This window comes from Lissotriton helveticus, chromosome 4_1 (assembly GCF_964261635.1).
Source record: "Lissotriton helveticus chromosome 4_1, aLisHel1.1, whole genome shotgun sequence".
NCBI lineage: Eukaryota > Metazoa > Chordata > Amphibia > Caudata > Salamandridae > Lissotriton > Lissotriton helveticus.
In genome coordinates, this window is record NC_136063.1 from 1253779216 (window position 1) to 1253796687 (window position 17472).

At 50.2% G+C, this 17472-nt stretch overlaps 1 protein-coding gene across 10 annotated transcripts in view; it reads left to right on the forward strand.

Moving 5' to 3' along the window:
* C4_1H18orf63 (chromosome 4_1 C18orf63 homolog) overlaps window positions 1-17472 on the forward strand; it is a 1754940-nt gene that overhangs the window by 476030 nt on the left and 1261438 nt on the right. For all 10 annotated transcript variants that reach the window (XM_078687809.1, XM_078687806.1, XM_078687816.1 and 7 more), the window contains one exon: window positions 11557-11668. In XM_078687809.1, coding sequence (XP_078543935.1) covers window positions 11557-11668 — 112 coding nt within the window. The remainder of the gene's footprint in view (window positions 1-11556; window positions 11669-17472) is intronic.

Consider the following 17472-nt stretch of genomic DNA (forward strand, 5'->3'; position numbering starts at 1 on the left):
GCATTGGATTTTCCGCTCAAGGAAAATTTCCCCTACTTGTTTCTTATGCTGGGCTGAAATTGTTGTAGGGTTCGTGAAGAGGTTTCCAAAACCTAAATCCTCAAGGGTATTTTTCACATATTTAAGCCAAGGGATGCGCATACAGTTAGTCCTATCTAAGCAGTCCAATAAAATTTCTCTGCTTAGATGCGCATCTGGATTAACCCATATTTTTAGCCAGGCCACAATTGGCCTGAATTTTAACAGGTCATCCAAGTATGGCCTCCCTAGCTCCCTATGGGCTATGATTCCAGCGGTTCTGGGTGGCACCCTCAGGATAGATTTCAGGTATTTGTTTTCTTCCTGTTGGATTCTAGTAGTGTTCACAAAACCCCATACTTCTGCCCCATAGATTACTTTGGAGCATGATACGGAGCAATACAAGTTCACCACCTGTTCCAGGCTCCATCTACCTAACCTCCTGCCGTATCCTGCTATTGCCCCATTAGAGGCAATCATTTTGCTGCAACGTTCCGCCACCAAGGAGTTAAACTGCAAAGCGCCATCGAAGGTTACTCCGAGATAGGTGAACGTTTTGACCTCCTCTAAAATGTGGGTGCCTATTGTATAAGTAAATTTAGAGGAAGGTTTTTTCCGGCCAGGAGCACATAAGATTTGCCCAGGTTAACAGATAGGTCCAGGGTGCTCATGAACTTAACGAACCCATCTATCAGGATTTGTAGGCTTCGCGGTGTGCGCGCGAGCAAGACCACGTCGTCCGCGTAAAGCAGGACAGGGATATGCCTCGGCCCGACCCTAGGGGAATCTGCCTTTAAACCCAAAAGAAACTGCTCCAAGTTGTTAATGTAAAGGGAAAACAGAAAAGGGGCAAGGATGCAACCTTGTCTGACTCCGCTCTTACATGCAAAAGAGTCAGACAATCCTCCCTCCCTGTTAAATCGAACCTTGGCCGTGGTATCGCTGTGCAAGTCCCTTAATATGGTGATTAAACCACTCTCAATCCCCATGCTTGACATCAAGTCCCACAGCTTTCCCCTATTGACGTGGTCAAATGCTGCTGCCAAATCCATGAATCCCATATAAATAGGTTCATCACTGGCCAGAGTATATTTGGCAGTCAGCATATAAAGGTTCAGGCATTGGTCACTAGTGGACCTCCCTGTCCTAAACCCGTATTGAGTGTCCGAGAAGATGTTATTCTCATCGGTCCACTCGGACAGTCTGTTAAGGATTGCCCTACCCAAAAGTTTCGCTGATACGTCAATCAGGGAAATCGGCCGATAACACTTGGGGTCGTCCCTGTTGCCCTTTTTAAAAATTGGCACAATAATCGCCTTTGACCAAGATGGCGGCAGGTCACAAGAGATAGCAGTATTTATGACCCTGGTCATCAGAGGGGCCCATAAATCTATATTGCTAAGAAACAGGTCAGGGGGAATCCCGTCCGGACCCGGAGCTTTATTTTTGGTCAGACCCTCCATCCCTGCAGTAATCTCCTTAAGGGTGAATACTACCGGGGAAACCTGACTTAGGGTTACCGGTGGCTCTACAGGGGTACCGGGCTCATGGTTATATATACCCCTAAAGTGTGTGACCCACTGCTCCGGAAGGATATTAGCCCCTATATCCGGGGAATCATTTTCTTGAAAAGTCGGTCTATTAATGATTCTCCAAAAGCCCGCAAGATCCTTTTTTTCCCCTGCCTCTCTTAAATCTGCCCATGCTTCTGCTTGCAGGGCAAGTTTCCTCCTTTTGGTCTCTTTTTTATATTTTTCTCTGCACAACCTAATTTTTTGAGGGTCCCTTGGTTTTAGCTTAAGGCAGCATTTCAACTCCCTTAGTGCCTTAGAGCAGACTTTGTCAAACCACCGGGGATTAGCCAGGTTGCGTGTGGGCGCACTGGACTTAAGTAGGCCATCGATCAGGTTAGCGATCTGGTCAAATGCTTCCAGTAACCTTGATCCCTGGACTTCTAAGTCTAGGCAATCGTTAATGGCCAATAGGCCCTTGTCACCCAAGGTTTTAAAGAACTTTACCCCGTCTATTTTGGACCATTTCAGTCTCCTGCCTTGGTCTGTGGCCCTCTCCTCAATTGTGCGATGGGCTCTGGTTCCAGCACCCACCCTATACGAGAGCACCAAAACGAGAGGGTTGTGGTCGCTGAAGCTGCTCCATTCTATCCCTGCACTGATTATTTTATTTAACAGGGATCTCGAAGCCAAAATGTAATCTATAATAGATGAGCAACCCCTACCCTTAAAAGTTGGTGGAAGTGTGCCATCCGACTGTGGGTCTATCATATTAATGGTGTGTTCTAAGTCATACTTGAGCCGAAGTAGACCAAGAGCCGACCCCGTGGGTGTATGAGAGAAATGCGGCCCCTTCTCCATTGGGCATTGTGACCAATCTGAATTTGCCTTGACCAATGCCGGACAAAGATGGCAGTTAAAGTCTCCCATTAAAAGCAGCCCATAAGGCTGCCCCTTATTTTGGGATGTTGTTTCTTGTCCCAGCCTCTGGTCTAATTCAGCTAGTAGCGGGATGTGGTTGTTTGCTGTCTCAGTGTTATAAATGTTAAAAACAGAAAATCTTAGCCCCTTTCCAAGGAACCGAACTACCTGGATCCCATGTGAATTCCAATCCGGGGAAGACCAGGTGCCTGGGAGATCTAAATCTACGTAAATGGACAACCCGCTCATTGCTCTCCCTGATCTAGATTTTCGGGCGGGAACAAAAAAACACTTGTACCCCTGTAGATGATAATTGTTCACCAAAGCCCATGTCTCCTGAACACATATAACATGAAATTTCCTAATGAAATCGACCCATTCCTTGTTGTTAAATTTACCCGCTATCCCCGCTACATTCCAGGAAATCAATCTCACTCCCTCCCCCTTCCCTTCTAAACCCTCCTGTGGATTTGATGGTATCTCCTGTGTTGACCCTTGCATGGCCAGCCCATGACCCCCTCCTATACATTCTATGGCTGTAGCCTTAGGATCAGCACACCCGGGTTTCCCAACACCAGACATTAGAGTTTGCTGAACATGAGAGCTTTGCTCTATCAACACCTCTGCCAGGACGCCCTTTTCCCTATAACCCTTGGGGGCATTATCCATTTGTCAATCTACCCCCTCTAAATCGTTCAGGCAATTAAACCGATTATAGGTGTGAAAGGGTGGTTCTGGTCGGCCAAATAAAGGTCTAGGGTTAAAGACCTGGTGTCTCCCCCTCCTGCCAACCCTCTCCCAGTTGTTTTGCATTTGTGGCGGCTGCAGTGGGACTGGAGTGATGGGGAAGAAGAAAGACACCCGAAGGGTTTGAATGGTGGATTCCCTAGATCTATTTTTCCCTTGGCATATATAGGTCACTGTTTCTTTGTCCCTAAAACTCACCAATATACAGTCCCCTATGATGGATTTATGTGTTCTCCCCACCCATGGCACCCTTCTTACCATTATGATTTCATTATTAAGGTGTATCGGGAGGGGTCTATTTATGTTTAGCCACTTAATGACCCTACTTTTCAGGGCACAAAAATCCTCGGTTTCACCTACTTCGAGTGGGGGAACACCTGCCATGACTACAGTAAAATCATTAGTCTCAGGGGGTAGGTTGGGCCTACGTGGTCTCGAGGGAAGCTTCATTAGGGGGATCAGTGTGGTACTGTCTACCGGCTGTGCTGGATAAACCGGGCCTGAAGGGGGAATGGGAATGTTAAAATTAAGGGGCTTAGTTGGTGCAGGCTTGTTCCTTAAGGGATGTTGTGTGACCGCCGCATTTGCGGCTTGTGGAGGGACTATGTTTGCAGCACTCTTTACAGGCTGTTGGAGGGCTAAAGTAATGGGAGCGGGTTCTGGATGCCTTCCCTGATGATCAGCCGGGATTTTCAGACTACCTAGTGTGGTCTCCAGAATGGTTAGTCTGATCTCGATCTTTTTTATACTCTCGCTAATTGGTAATAATAGAGACCTGAGCAAGAATTCCAAGTTCCCAAGCGGGACAACAGAAACATTAGCGATATTAGTTCCCATATTTTTTGTCGAGGCGGGAGCTGGATCAACCTGGGCAATAGGTTTAGGGTGTGAATCAGCCGGTAATTTCGCCGCTAGTACGGAAGGTTTAGTAGAAGACTTCCCAAAATCCAAATAAGAGATTTTTGGTTTGCTCCTTCCCTGGGCTCCCTTCGATTTCCTCCTACGTTTGTTAGGAGGAGGCCCAAGTACTCCTCGCGCGATGGCTGGTATGGGTTGAGCTTTCCTAGCCTTAGGGGCTAGGGGGGGTTGGGAGACTAAATCAATGGTCACCCTAGTGGGGCTTGGACTGGGAACTGGAGCTATACTCATGGTTTCAACTGGTGAGGTGGTCATACAATCCCTCAGCAGGAGTGGGACATCGTCTATTAGGGACAACTCCTCCCTAGGCGTGGTGGATTGGTCTCCAAGGGGGGTATTTTTCAAATTATCTATTGAGCGTCTCCTTTCTGGCCTTAACCGAGACAGATTACACTCTTTGTCCCCCTCACCCCCTGCCCGCGAGAAATAATTCTCTAGAGTCCTGCTTTTGACACCTCCCGACTTCAATGGAGTGCTCTCCTTTGCCGGGGACGGCATTATGATAGTACAAAGTTATATACAGCCGGGGATTGTAGCAGGAAATGTGACCCGGAATCGAATGAACAAACAAAAGGGGGTAGGCCCAGCCCGGCCTCCTTCGGCCCCGGACGGCCACAGACGGTCCCGCCCTTGTCCCGGGCTTCTCCCGGCGAGCTCCCGGCGAGCTCCCGCGCGCTCCCGCGCAGCGGGGTTCGTGCACTTACTTATGTCCTTGCGATTGGTGGGAAATTGATGGGGGCGGGGCGATGAGGGAGAGCGGCCCAGGTGGTGCGGGCGCGAGATGTGCTACGACTCTTGGGAAACTGAGTCCAGCACTCCTGCTCGCAGCCCTCAGCCCCGTTCACACCCAACAGTGATGTAGCTCCAGGAGACGGCAAATATCCCTCGTCGAAGCGGGACCCGCGCAGCGGGTACCGCGAGGCGTGAAGGTGATGTGGCAGTCCGCAGGTCCACTCGCTGAACTGACAAGCTAAAAAAGGCTCCCAGTTTGCCTATCAAGTGGCCAACCCAGTGGGAAACGCTCCATACCATGTCATCAAGGAGGTGATCCTAGACCATCTGGGACTTGACTCTGAGGCCTATAAAATCAGATTCCGAAAAGAACGAGGGACACCTGGGGAGAACTGCAAGACTTTGTTTTTTCAGCTTAAAATGGCGGCAGATAAATGGTTAAAACCATCTACGAGCACTAAAGAAGAAGTTATGTCTAGAATTTACTTAGAACAGTTTATGGTGGCATTACCATATGCATCCCAAAGATGGCTGAAACAGCATCCCGGGCTCTCTATAGAACAAGCTATTGAGATGGCAGCAAACTACGCCCGGGCTCAACCCCAGGCCACAGGCTGGAAGACTGAGAAATTGCCTAGGGGTGTACCTCCCTCTAAAACAGAAAGGAAACAGAAACCCCTAGTGGAAGCCACAAGAACCAAACAGTTCAGATTGGACACCCCCCCCCTACGTGGGCCCCAGTGCTTTGAGTGTGGAGAATGGGGCCACATCGCTCGCATGTGCCCCAGGAAAAGACCACCCGAAGAACCTATGGAAGTAGGATATCTTCCCAAGACAGTCCTGTATTCAGCCGAGATGGGAGCATATTTTTACGTGAGTGTAAGGATGAATGGCAAGGTGGTAAAGGCCCTTTTAGATTCAGGGTGTAGACAGTCAGTAGTACAAAAAGGTTTCGTTCCCCCTAACCAATATCTCCCGGGAACGGTGGTGCACATACGGTGCGTACACGGTGATGTCAAGCCCTATCCTCTGGCACTAGTTACCATGATACCATTCGACAAAGAACCCTGTACTGTAAAAGTAGGGGTGGTGGAATCCCTACCTGAAGACATCATACTAGGGGTGGATAATCCGGGATTCCTTTCCCTTTTTAAGGACACCCTAAATAGGCCGAATAACACGGTAGAGGGCCCTATACCAACTCTGATCACTCCTGAGCCTTGGGTAATAGACCGCAGTTTTCGCTTTTCCCAGGCCAATGACACCACCTTGTTCAATGCCTGGGAAAGTGCCCATGTATCGCAAAACTCTCAAACCCTCACATATCCCCGTTTTTTTTAACAAAAACGAGTTGCTGTATAGGGAGGGGGAAGAAGGAGGAAGCACCCAACTGTTGGTCCCCATGTCTTTCCGGGAGCAAGTGCTGTTTTTTGCGCATGCCCATCTTACTGCCGGACATGCAGGTAGAGAGAAAACAACGGAGAGGGTGCTGCGTCATTTTTATTGGCCCGGAATATACAAAGACGTCCAAAACTATTGTATGAAATGCGAAATCTGCCAAAAGAAGAACGTACACAGGCCTACAGCGGCACCACTCCGACCCCTTCCCATCATTGGAAACCCCTTCGAAACGGTAGGCATGGATTTGATCGGGCAATTGCCAAAATCATCGAGAGGACATCTATATGCGCTTGTAATAGTTGATTACGCGACTAGGTTTATAGAAGCTTTTCCCCTGAGAACACCGACGACGATAAATATTGCTGAAAAATTTGTGGAATTGTTCTCCAGGGTTGGATTCCCTAAAGAAGTCTTGACGGACCAGGGAACCCCTTTCACGTCCCGTTTGATGAAGGAGGTATGCAAAACTTTGGATGTGCGGCATCTGCGGACCTCAGTCTATCATCCCCAAACGGATGGACTCGTAGAACGATACAATCAAACATTGAAGGTCACCCTGAAGAAGATGCTCACTGCAGAGGGACCGGATTGGGACCGACTCCTACCACTGGCTTTGTACGTCTTGAGAGCCCAGAAACAAAGCAGCCTGGGCTACTCAGCCTTTGAACTATTGTATGGAAGACACCCGAGGTCATTACTCGAAATGATGAAAGACGCCTGGGAGACGGAAGAGGAACAAGAATAGAGGTCTATGCTTGAATATACACATCAACTGAGGTCGAAAATAGGTAAACTAAGAAACCTCGCTTATTCCAATTTGGAACAACAGAGGAACAAACAAAAGATATACTACGACCGAGAGGAAAAACAAAGGAAGTTGAATGTCGGAGAATGGGCACTATTACTCTTGTCCTCTACTTCCAGTAAATTCAGGAACGAGTGGGTGGGCCCATATAAGGTTGTGGGTACGATAGGAGATACCACATACAAGCTACAAATCACCCAGACCAAAATGGAGTCATATCATATAAACATGCTGAAGAAATGGATTGGGCCTCCTCCCAAGGGGACAAATCTGTTGGTACCCACAGTCGCCAAACAGTGCTCCACGATGGAAAACCTCGTCATCAATGAAGAACTCACTGACCAGATTAAAGAGGACCTGAGGGAAGCTCTATTACCTTTTTCCAAGATCTTTTCCGATCTACCTGGGAAAACGACATTAGTTGAACACACCATTGAAACACACCCTGGTAAAATGGTAAAGCAGAAGCTGTATCGGATTCCGGCTGCCAGACGAGAGGCAGTAAAGAGGGAAGTAAAAGATATGCTGGAACTAGGGGTCATCCGCCCCTCGAAAAGCAGTTGGGCATCCCCAATCGTCATGGTTCTAAACCCTGATGGAACAAAACGCTTTTTGTATGGACTTCAGGGCCTTAAACGAAATCTCTACTTTTGATGCATACCCCATTCCCCGAGTAGACGAGTTAATAGAGAAACTCGGGGACGCCACTTACATCACGACGCTTGACCTCACAAAAGGTTATTGGCAGGTGCCCCTCCGTGAAGAGGACCGAAAGAAGACAGCCTTCATAACAGACGAAGGGCTGTTCGAATTTACCGTTCTTCCTTTCGGCCTCCACGGAGCACCTGCCACGTTCCAACGCCCTATGAACATCATCTTGCGGCCATACCCGTCATTCAGCTCAGCTTATCTGGACGAAATTGTGGTGTATAGTAGCAGCTGGGAGGAGCACCTGCAACACCTATCTATCATCCTCACAGCCCTAAAACAAGCAGGTTTACATATAAACGCAAAGAAATCCCGAGCCGCGTTCCACCGAGTGAAATACCTGGGGTTTGTACTAGGTGACGGGTCCATCGCCCCCCAAATGGAGAAGGTAAAAGCCATAAATGGACCTCCCTTTCCGAGGTCCAAAAGAGACCTGCAAGCCTTCCTGTGTCTAATAGGCTATTACCGTAGGTTCATTCCCAGGTTTGCTGAGCTCGCTTCACCCTTGACAGACCTTCTACGAAAATATGTCAGGCCTAGAGAATTGATAGACCCATCTACCGAAGCGATAAGGGCATTCCAAGAGTTAAAAAGAATGATCACTACTAATCCGGTATTGATATCCCCTGATTTCTCCAAAACATTCATCCTGGCCACTGATGCCTCTGATGTAGGAATAGGGGCGGTGTTATCCCAGGTAGGCGAGGATTGTCTAGAACACCCCATCCTTTTTACGAGTCGCAAACTGTTCCCAAGGGAGTGTAAATATCCCACGATAGAACATGAATGTCTGGCCATCAAATGGGCCGTAGACAAACTCCAATACTATTTAGAAGGGAAGCCATTCATCCTTTACACCGATCATGCCCCGTTAAAATGGATGTATAAGTACCAAAGCCAAAATCCGAGAATACTCAGATGGTTCTTGTCCCTACAACCCTATTCTTTTACTGTGCACCATAAAAAGGGGAAAGAAAACGGTAATGCAGACTACCTGTCTAGGGTCTTTTCTCTCCGAACGGAAGAATCCAGGGGGGGAGGTGTGTGACGGGGTGGGTCGGTGTCCCAATGTGCCTGATGATACACGGGAATGGTGGTCAGCGGGGACTCTCTCACAGACTTGTGTCCCCTTGCAGCAGGACGACGTCCCTTACCGACATGAAGAGTGGTTCCTGCAGAATCAGCCTTTAGTAACCCTCGAAGAAACCCAGGAACAGGGCTCCTTTAACTGGGGCTTCCAACTAGACGAAACTCCTCCTCTATGTGACGTCACCACGGCGGGATCGTCAAATGTAGGCGGATCCCGGAAGAAGTCGGACGGCGTTTCCCTGGAGGCAGAAGGAGAATGGGAGTGGAGAAGGAGGACGGGTGCAGAGACGAAGGAGGGAGAAGCAGACGAGAAGGACTGGTGGCGGAGTACCGACGGCGTGACCCAGAAGCCAGGAGGCCAACATTCCCACGAGCCGCCGTGCCACGCTCCCAAGGGAGGGGCGTGGCTCGAACAGGTACGGGGCAAAGTAGCGGGCTGGGTGGGAAGACCAAGTTGTCCTGCCGACTGAAACCCGTTCTCTTAGAAACTTGCTCGCCCGCTTATAAATACTTATTGTATATAGAGTCTGTACAGCCTACGTCCCTTCCCCTTTCACGAGCACCTGAGCACCTATTCCAGCCGACGCTGAGTTGACACTTGAGCACTGGGTTTCCTCACCCCCGGCCCTTGTGAGTCTTTAACAGGACGACCGTCCTAATCCTGTGTTGTTTCTTCTTATTTACTTTTGGGTCCCGATTTACCTGAGGGAGTCTTCATCGTTCCGGCGCTCCTGATATATAAGACGCCAGCACCCAGCCATTTACACTGGATACGCTAAGGAGAGTAAAGACGGATCCTTCCGCATTTGCCAAAGAGAGACTGACTAGTCGCTAACGACGAGTGTTTACTAAAATAAAGCCTTCTCTTAAATGCATAACTACACTCTCTGACTCAGTCTCTGATACCCCGCCACAACTGGTGTCAGAAGTGGGATTTCCTTCCCAGTCCGTCTGTACAACCGAAGTGGACGCCCTCATACAGCACATCATCAAAGGGCAGGAAAAACTAGAGTGGGCAGTCGAAAGACAACTCTCCTCAGCTCAAGCGGACAGAGAACTGTTCCAGAACACCATCAACTCCCGCATAGAAAGTCTCCAGAAGAGCGTGTCTGCTCCAGCTGTAACCATTTCTGTGGACATCAGATCCCCAGTCCCAAACCCCTCGGGAATAGCGTTACAAAAGTATGCGCTCCTGATATATAAGACGCCAGCACCCAGCCATTCACACTGGATACGCTAAGGAGAGTAAAGACGGATCCTGCCGCATTTGCCAAAGAGAGACTGACTAGTCGCCAACGACGAGTGTTTACTAAAATAAAGCCTTCTCTTAAACGCATAACTACACTCTCCGACTCAGTCTCTGATACCCCGCCACAGGCTGCAAGCAAGTAACTTTACTTGTCCCAGCCTTCATGCCACATACCACTACAAAACAGTTTTACCTAGTGGGCCTATATCTACCAGCATAAAAGAAGCATGTTTCTTATGATTAAACATGGATGCTGAGATTGTATGAAAGAACACATCTTAAATGTTGCAGTTTCAAACAGTATGCCCATTGCATATTTTGAATAGAAAACATTGAGGGGGTCTGCACTGGTAGCTGTTTCACCAGGTGCTATCTCAGAGGCATATAAATAGCCAGGAAGGTAATGAAACGTATGAACATATCTATAAGCAAATGCCGGTGTGCTGTGTTGCGCCAAATTTGGCAACACCGCACTCTGGCATTTTCAAAACGCTGGGATGTGCCATATTTTGAAAAATACGCACACCCCTGTGTTTCCCATAGTGCAGCGCTAAAAAATCTGCCTATCTCCAGTGAAGGCACCCTGCTGCCATGTTGCAGGGTGCCTGCGCTGCAGGGGCATTTGTTTATGTGCAGGAAGGGGCACCTTCCTGCACATAAACAATCAATAATTGTGATTTGCTCTTTCTATGTGTGCTGCAGAATGCAGCACACATAATAAGAGCAAAAAACAAGAAGAAATTAATCATTTGTCCTCATATAGCAATTCTAAGACCATTTGTTTTTTGGTACTGCCCCAGCCTTGTAAATCTGGGGCAGCATCAAAAAGCATTGGGTGTTGCGGTTGAATTCCCCCAGCAGCACCCATTGCCCACCCCTATGCCATAGTTACTGCTGAAGAAAGGGGCATATTTATAAGAGGCTGTTATGTCACCTTAAGTGGCTTAGCGCCACCTTGTAAATATGGGGAAAAGCGCAAGGACACTGGAGTGTCAAATAAAAAGTGATGCTCCGGTGGCGAAAGGGGCTTGTAAATATGCCCTTTAGTATTATTTGCTCTTTAATTGCCATCATACAGCCAACTATGATGCAAGTGGCTAACACCAGTGTTAGAAGTATATAGAATAAGATGCATTAAACTATAGCTCGTATTTTTTGTTATGGGAGTGAAAATATTTGCTTGCAAGGGCCAATGGCTGAATGTTCATGGAGCGGTTGGACTTTCATAAAGAAAACTACTCACCTATTGTTGGTAATTGCCTTGTACCACAGCATGAATGTCTCATTAATTTAGCACTTATTCATTCTAGATTTTGCTGTACATGTTGTCTTCTAATGTATAATTTTTTGCTATTGGCATGACGTACAACAAAACCAAATAGAAGCAAACGCATGATTGGGAACATTAGAGCATGGTATTTGAATTAGTCTTCGCATTGTTTTTTGTGTTTTATTAGATGGAGCCTCCTTTGAGAGTAACCCCAGCTTTGTTGCAGACCTGCCTCTCATACACACTTACAGCTCGACTTGCCCCTACTTGGAACAAAGCTGGCCATCTTCTGATCCAAGGTAATGTTTATAGATGGGTCTGGATTTTAACATTTCTAGTAAAATAGAGTTGCAAACTTTGATGAATCTATTTAATGAGATGGATTCTGTTTATTTCTCTTAACAGAATATCTTTTTCGCTCGCTAACATTTGATTGATAAAAGCATATTTTGGTGGATATGGTGCTGGAAGCAGGTGGTAGAGGTGTTCTTACAATACCCTTTGTTTATTGAGAAACTGTAATTACTAGTGTTCCTTTACTGTGACTATATGTTTTTAAACTACATGTCCAATTATTTGTTTTAAAATGTGGCATTGCTGTAGAAATGGCAAAAGACTGTCCCTTTCTAGCCGTGCGTGGATGGCACTGTGCTAATCCTATGCTTAAAAACATTGATAGAAAAGCAGACATTTGAGGTGAGCAAATTCAGAGTGTCACTGGTGTTGTAGGGCACTCTATATAGGAGCTGCTCTCCACCTAAACTTGGGAACTACCCTGAGTTCTCTGCTCCTTTTTTGCATAATTTATGCTGCATTCTATGCCTGAAAGTGTATTGTTTTGTTTTATACTGGGTGCTCTCTTGTGTCTGGACAAAGCTAAACCTCTCTGAAAATCTATAAAAATAGTGAAACAGTGTCAGGAAATGCTTTTATTCACTTCTGGTTGGCTTGGGTGATATTTTACCAATCCAAAGCTATAATAATGTGCCTGGAGTGTTAAAAAGCTTTTGTCATTTTACAGCTCGGTGTGGATGGCACAGTACTAATCCTGTGGTTAAAGACTTTGCTGTAGAAATGGCAAAACACCTTGTCCCTTTTTAGGTCGGAGCCTGCGTTGCAGCGCTTGCGCTGCTGCAGGCAAAGAGATATTGTGAGGAGGGGATTTCAGTATGGCGTGAAGCCACGCCCCTTTTTTCCATTGGCAGGCCTCTCGAAACGGAGGCCTGCCATTGGAAAAAGCTCCTGTTTAGCAGATTTGTCTGCTCTGGATCCCGCCTCTCGAGGACTTCATGACCTTCCTTACGGTAGCACGACAATATTTTTAGAAATATTGCCTTGGCAACCATGAGGCAGGTCAGGGAGTCCTGGAGGGGCGGATTCAGTATCCTGTTCCCGCCCCTTTTTTTTGTGTGTGTGTGCGCTTTTCGTCATTGTTGCCTCGTTCTCCTTGGTGGAAGGAGGCATTGCGGTGTACGCAAATGAGGGCTTTCACTGCCGCGCAGCTTTACTGCCGCGCAGCCAATGCTTGTTGCATCTTGTGCTGCTCGGTGAAATCAGCGCCCGCCATGTTCTGCTCTTCTGAGTCACAGCCGGAGCCACCCCCTTGGTCGAGTTCGTGACGGCGTTGGCGCTGCACACAGCAAGGTGAGGAGTCCGAGCCTTCCCCGGGAGAGACAGAGTAAGGGGCGAGCTGCAGGGGAGCACTTTCTATACTTTGTTTAGCCTCCATCGTCTCCCTTGTTTTCAATGGCTGTGAATCATATGCTCTGCTCGCACCCCCCTCCCTTCTCCCCCTCTGTTTTTGACACTTTAGTTTTCCTCTTGTATCCCAGTGGATTGTAGTGATGTGTTCCTGTTTTGTTTACTTCACACGCAATGTTTATGCCCCGTTACATCATTCTTCACCGGCGCCAAGCTCTCTTGTTTACTTTGAGCACCATGGTGGTAAGTGTTTGTGATCGTTTACTTTGATTCACGGTATTTTATTAATTAACAATAAATACAATGGAGAGCCGATTCAAAGACTCCGCTCACGCCCTCCACTTACTGCATGATAAGGCTCAATTTACAGAGCCTCATAGCAGATGACCTGACCGCCGAGCGCAAGAAGCAGGAGCACGCCATACATTCTTCTTAAAGCCAGCAGTGGTATTTCTGAGCTTCCCTCTGAGGACGGGGAGGCACAGACAGGGATGTGCTGACGGAATTGTGCAGTCTTGCTCTCCAGTTTCCCACATTATCACATGACCTGATGATGTTAACCTATTCAGCTGATATTGGTTTTCCTTTTACCCGCAGGAGTTGCCGAGGCGCTGCTCTTTTTCCGTTCTCTCTAACTTTCACTTCTGCAGTACTATGCAGCTGCCCGAGGCCACCCGGTGGCCATCAAGAGGGCGGCACCTTAGTCGCCGGGGGGCTCCCTCCCCGCCCCCTCTCCGTGCAGGTACTCCCTCCTCCCTCGGGCAGGAGGGGTCCAGCAAGGAACGGGGCTGGCCCAGTGACGTGCTTCGGGGGGCGTCATGCCGGGCGAGGGGTACTTAAGTCCCCCTCGCCATGTTCAGGCCTCTTTGCCGCCCCTCACCACGGACAGACGGTCGATTAGGACGCACTTCTTCTAGGACCGTCGTGCTTGCGGTGAGTCAGGCCTAGCTGGCCGGTACCCCTCCTCCGCCCACTCCCTCCTAGTGGAGGTCGATCGGGGTCAGGCGGCCTGCTTAGGAAGCAGGCCGCTGAGGAGTGGGGGGTGCCACTTACTGAGCACAGCTGGGGTTGTCGGCTTGGGGGGTTGCGGTCGGGTGTTTCGGTGGTCCTGTGGCGGCGCCTCGACTGAGTCGGGCGAAAACCCGACGCGGCAGGTATGGGGGCTGGGGAAGCCCTACAGTGGGTCGCCCGCCAGCTCCCTCCTGCGTGGCTTGGACCGTGCTAGCCGGGCGGGCGCCCACCACGTGGGGGGCGGGGTGGAGACCCTCCACACCCGCTCTCCTCCACCACACCACATTACCTCCCACCCATTAACCGAAACGGCAACCCGTGGCGATTGTCCCGGGGGGTCCGCAGGCGCGTGTACGGCGGCGGACGGGCCACGCAGGGGCAGCGGCATTCCCAGGCTGCACCCAGGCAGCCGCTGTTATTGCTCTGAGTCACGGCCATATATTTCAGGGCAAATGACAATTTGCTTGGCAGGGTTGGGCTGCGATTAAAACAATAAGAGCATCCTTTGAGGTTAGGGTGCGGCGGTATTAGTGAACGAGGCGCGCTGTGAAGAATAGCAGAGCTTGCTCTAGGCTAAAAGGAAATCTAACATTTAACAACAGTGCGAACGATTTTAGGATGGTGCCAATTGCACACCAATACCGGCTTTCACATAGTAGGGACAGAGTCGATTTTCCGAAATCAGAGGGGGTTCTGAGAATACTCTTGGAAGGATTACGGGTACGAATCTCCTTATGGGGAGACCACGTGGCCTCATGTCTACCGCTGCCAACTATAGTCAGTATAGTATAGCCAAGATAGTAAGGCCGCCGGGGGGCCTCTGGCAGCGGCATGGCCGGGACATTGCCATTTACGCGATGGCGCGCTCATCATTTATGTTAATTTTATTTCAAGTATGCAAGTTTACATAGCAAGCGGCCGAAATAGCTCAGTTGGGAGAGCGTTAGACGGAAGATCTAAAGGTCCCTGGTTCGATCCCGAGTTTCGGCAGAAGCGATATAATGACAAAATAATCCCTTATCACGCTTAAAAACGTGAAAAATAAAAAACGTGGAGTTGACAGCATTAACTTTTCGCGTACTTTACCCGAAGGTGTCAGAGCGCTTCACAGAAGGACCAATAAAGAAATACAGAAGCAAAATGCAAATGCAAACAGTAAGTTGCATCTCACGTGCCAGTCATCCCACACACCATGCCCCTGTCCTAGCCAGGCGGGCACGGAGCTCCAGACTCTCACCGAGACCCTCACCGAGGCAGCCCTGACGCCAGCGCAGCAATGCGTGCTGCTGCCCAGCCGTAGGATACCCGCGCTCCATTGCAATTTGCCCGGGCCTAGTTACTGGCAGCGCACTCTCGTGGCGGTGCCTCCTACGCACCAGGCCCGGTCTCAGTCAGGTGGCGCACCGAGGGCAGCCCTGACGCCGGCTCGGCAGTGCGCACGGCACCGCCAGGGCGGGCTCCTTTCACCCCTGCTTGTAGGATCACGAGGGGTCCGCTGCTGTGGCATCTGCAGGGGCGGCACCTTCAACGGGGAACAGGATGTCACCAGGGTCCCCTGTTCACATCTTTATATGGGACGCCATACTGCTGTTCGCCCAGTAGCTGCCACTACATCTTCAGCCAGTTACGAGATAGGTGCTGTGGTGGCTCGTCTGCTCCGGATGGGTCATAAAATATTCCCACAAAACGGACGCTTCCACTCCCTTTAATATAGGGTTCCCGCTGCAGTGATGCGACAACCCCCCCCCCCGATACCTCGGGGTATCCCTTCACCAGGCGGCCTTGGAGGTTGAAAGGCTTCACTATGGCCCAGCGATAGGTCATCTCTCCGGGCAGATAGCATGTTGCATTACATTGCCGCGATCCATAGCGATCCTTGTCAGTGGTGTCTCAGAGGGATCGGGGCTCATCACGAACAGCTCCCGCATTCACGGATCGGCCGCCATGACGGCCGACGCGTTATTCACCAGTCCGTTTAAATGAGAGGCATTTAAATCACGGACAGCTACAATGGTGGGACACAAGGATGGATTTGGTGTTCCCGTGGCGTCGCCTCGCTCGGGTCGGGCAAAAGCTCGACGCTGCGGGCCGGGGGGCAGGGGAAGCCCGACAGTGGGTCAGCCCACCAGCTCCCTCCCACGTGGCATGGCCTGTGCCTCCCAGAAGGTTGCCACCACGTGTAGGGCGGGGTGGAGGCCATCCACACCATCTACCATGCACACCCTTGCCATCTCTTAACGGCGCCAGGGTCCCCAGGCCGCGTGTCCGGCGGCTCACGGGCCACGCAGGACGCGTGAAACTTGGCATGGTGGTTTTGGGGATGGCTGCGGTCCGTCCCTGGCCAGCCCTCCCGCACCATATCCCTCGAGGAGTACTGCGTGAATTGATAGCTCTGGTAGCGTACTACCTCATCTGTCCTTCCATCGGGCTGGGAGGGGCTTTCCTCGCGTCTAATACACCCTAGGCTGCCGAGAACTTTGGCTGAATATAGTGCGCACAGACAGCCTCGAGATGCAACCTCCGGTAGCGGCCACACATGCACCCACGACCTCGCTGGCCGCAGCCGCATCGCGAGCAGGCCATGCGCTCCGACCCCATGGCCCGGCATCTGCTTAGCTGTAAGTAGGGGAGGCACTCGCGGCGCCGGCGGTAGCACGCTGGCTAATCCCGGGGGTTTAGTGGGTATGAGTGTTGGCCTCTTGCATTGCCGGTGCACGGTTTCACCTCCGCTTGGAGAGCGGTCGGTCGCGGAGCTAGAGGCCCCCGTTTTACCCCGGGTCGCGGCTCCGCTGCAGTAGGGGTGGGGGGCGCCGCATCGTTCGTCGGCCTGGTAGGGGCTGGGCCAGGCGATCGGACGCGCAGGCCATTGACGGCTTGTAAGCCTCCAGCAAAAGGCAATCATATCACGCGACGCACACGGCGGGATCCCCAACCGATTGCGTGCTCCCAGGGGGCCGGCAGGAGCACACCAATGAAGGGACTTCAGGCATGTGGGGCCCGGCCCTGCTGGATAGGGGTTTCAGGGGCCCTGCACCGACGGCCTATGAGTCAGAGCGACGGGGTTTTTGTCAATGGTGTCTCAGAGGGACGGGGGACGGGGTTTGTGTAAATTGTGTCCCCTGCCCATAGAGCGAGGGGCATCAGCACCATCCGGCAGGGTCTTGTAAAGGTGCATTGAATTAAATAATTGTGTCCCCTGCCCATAGAGTGAGGGTCACCAGCTCCAGGCCACATGGAACACTCGTCAGTGATTAATTCATTTATACGGGGCCTTGCATATCTCAGCGAATAGGGTAAGCCGACCACGTGCGCTAGTTGCTTATTAGCGTCCTGTTGTAAATATGGTGCAGAGTATCATTAGGCCATAGTACCTCGAGGCATGTGGCGTGGG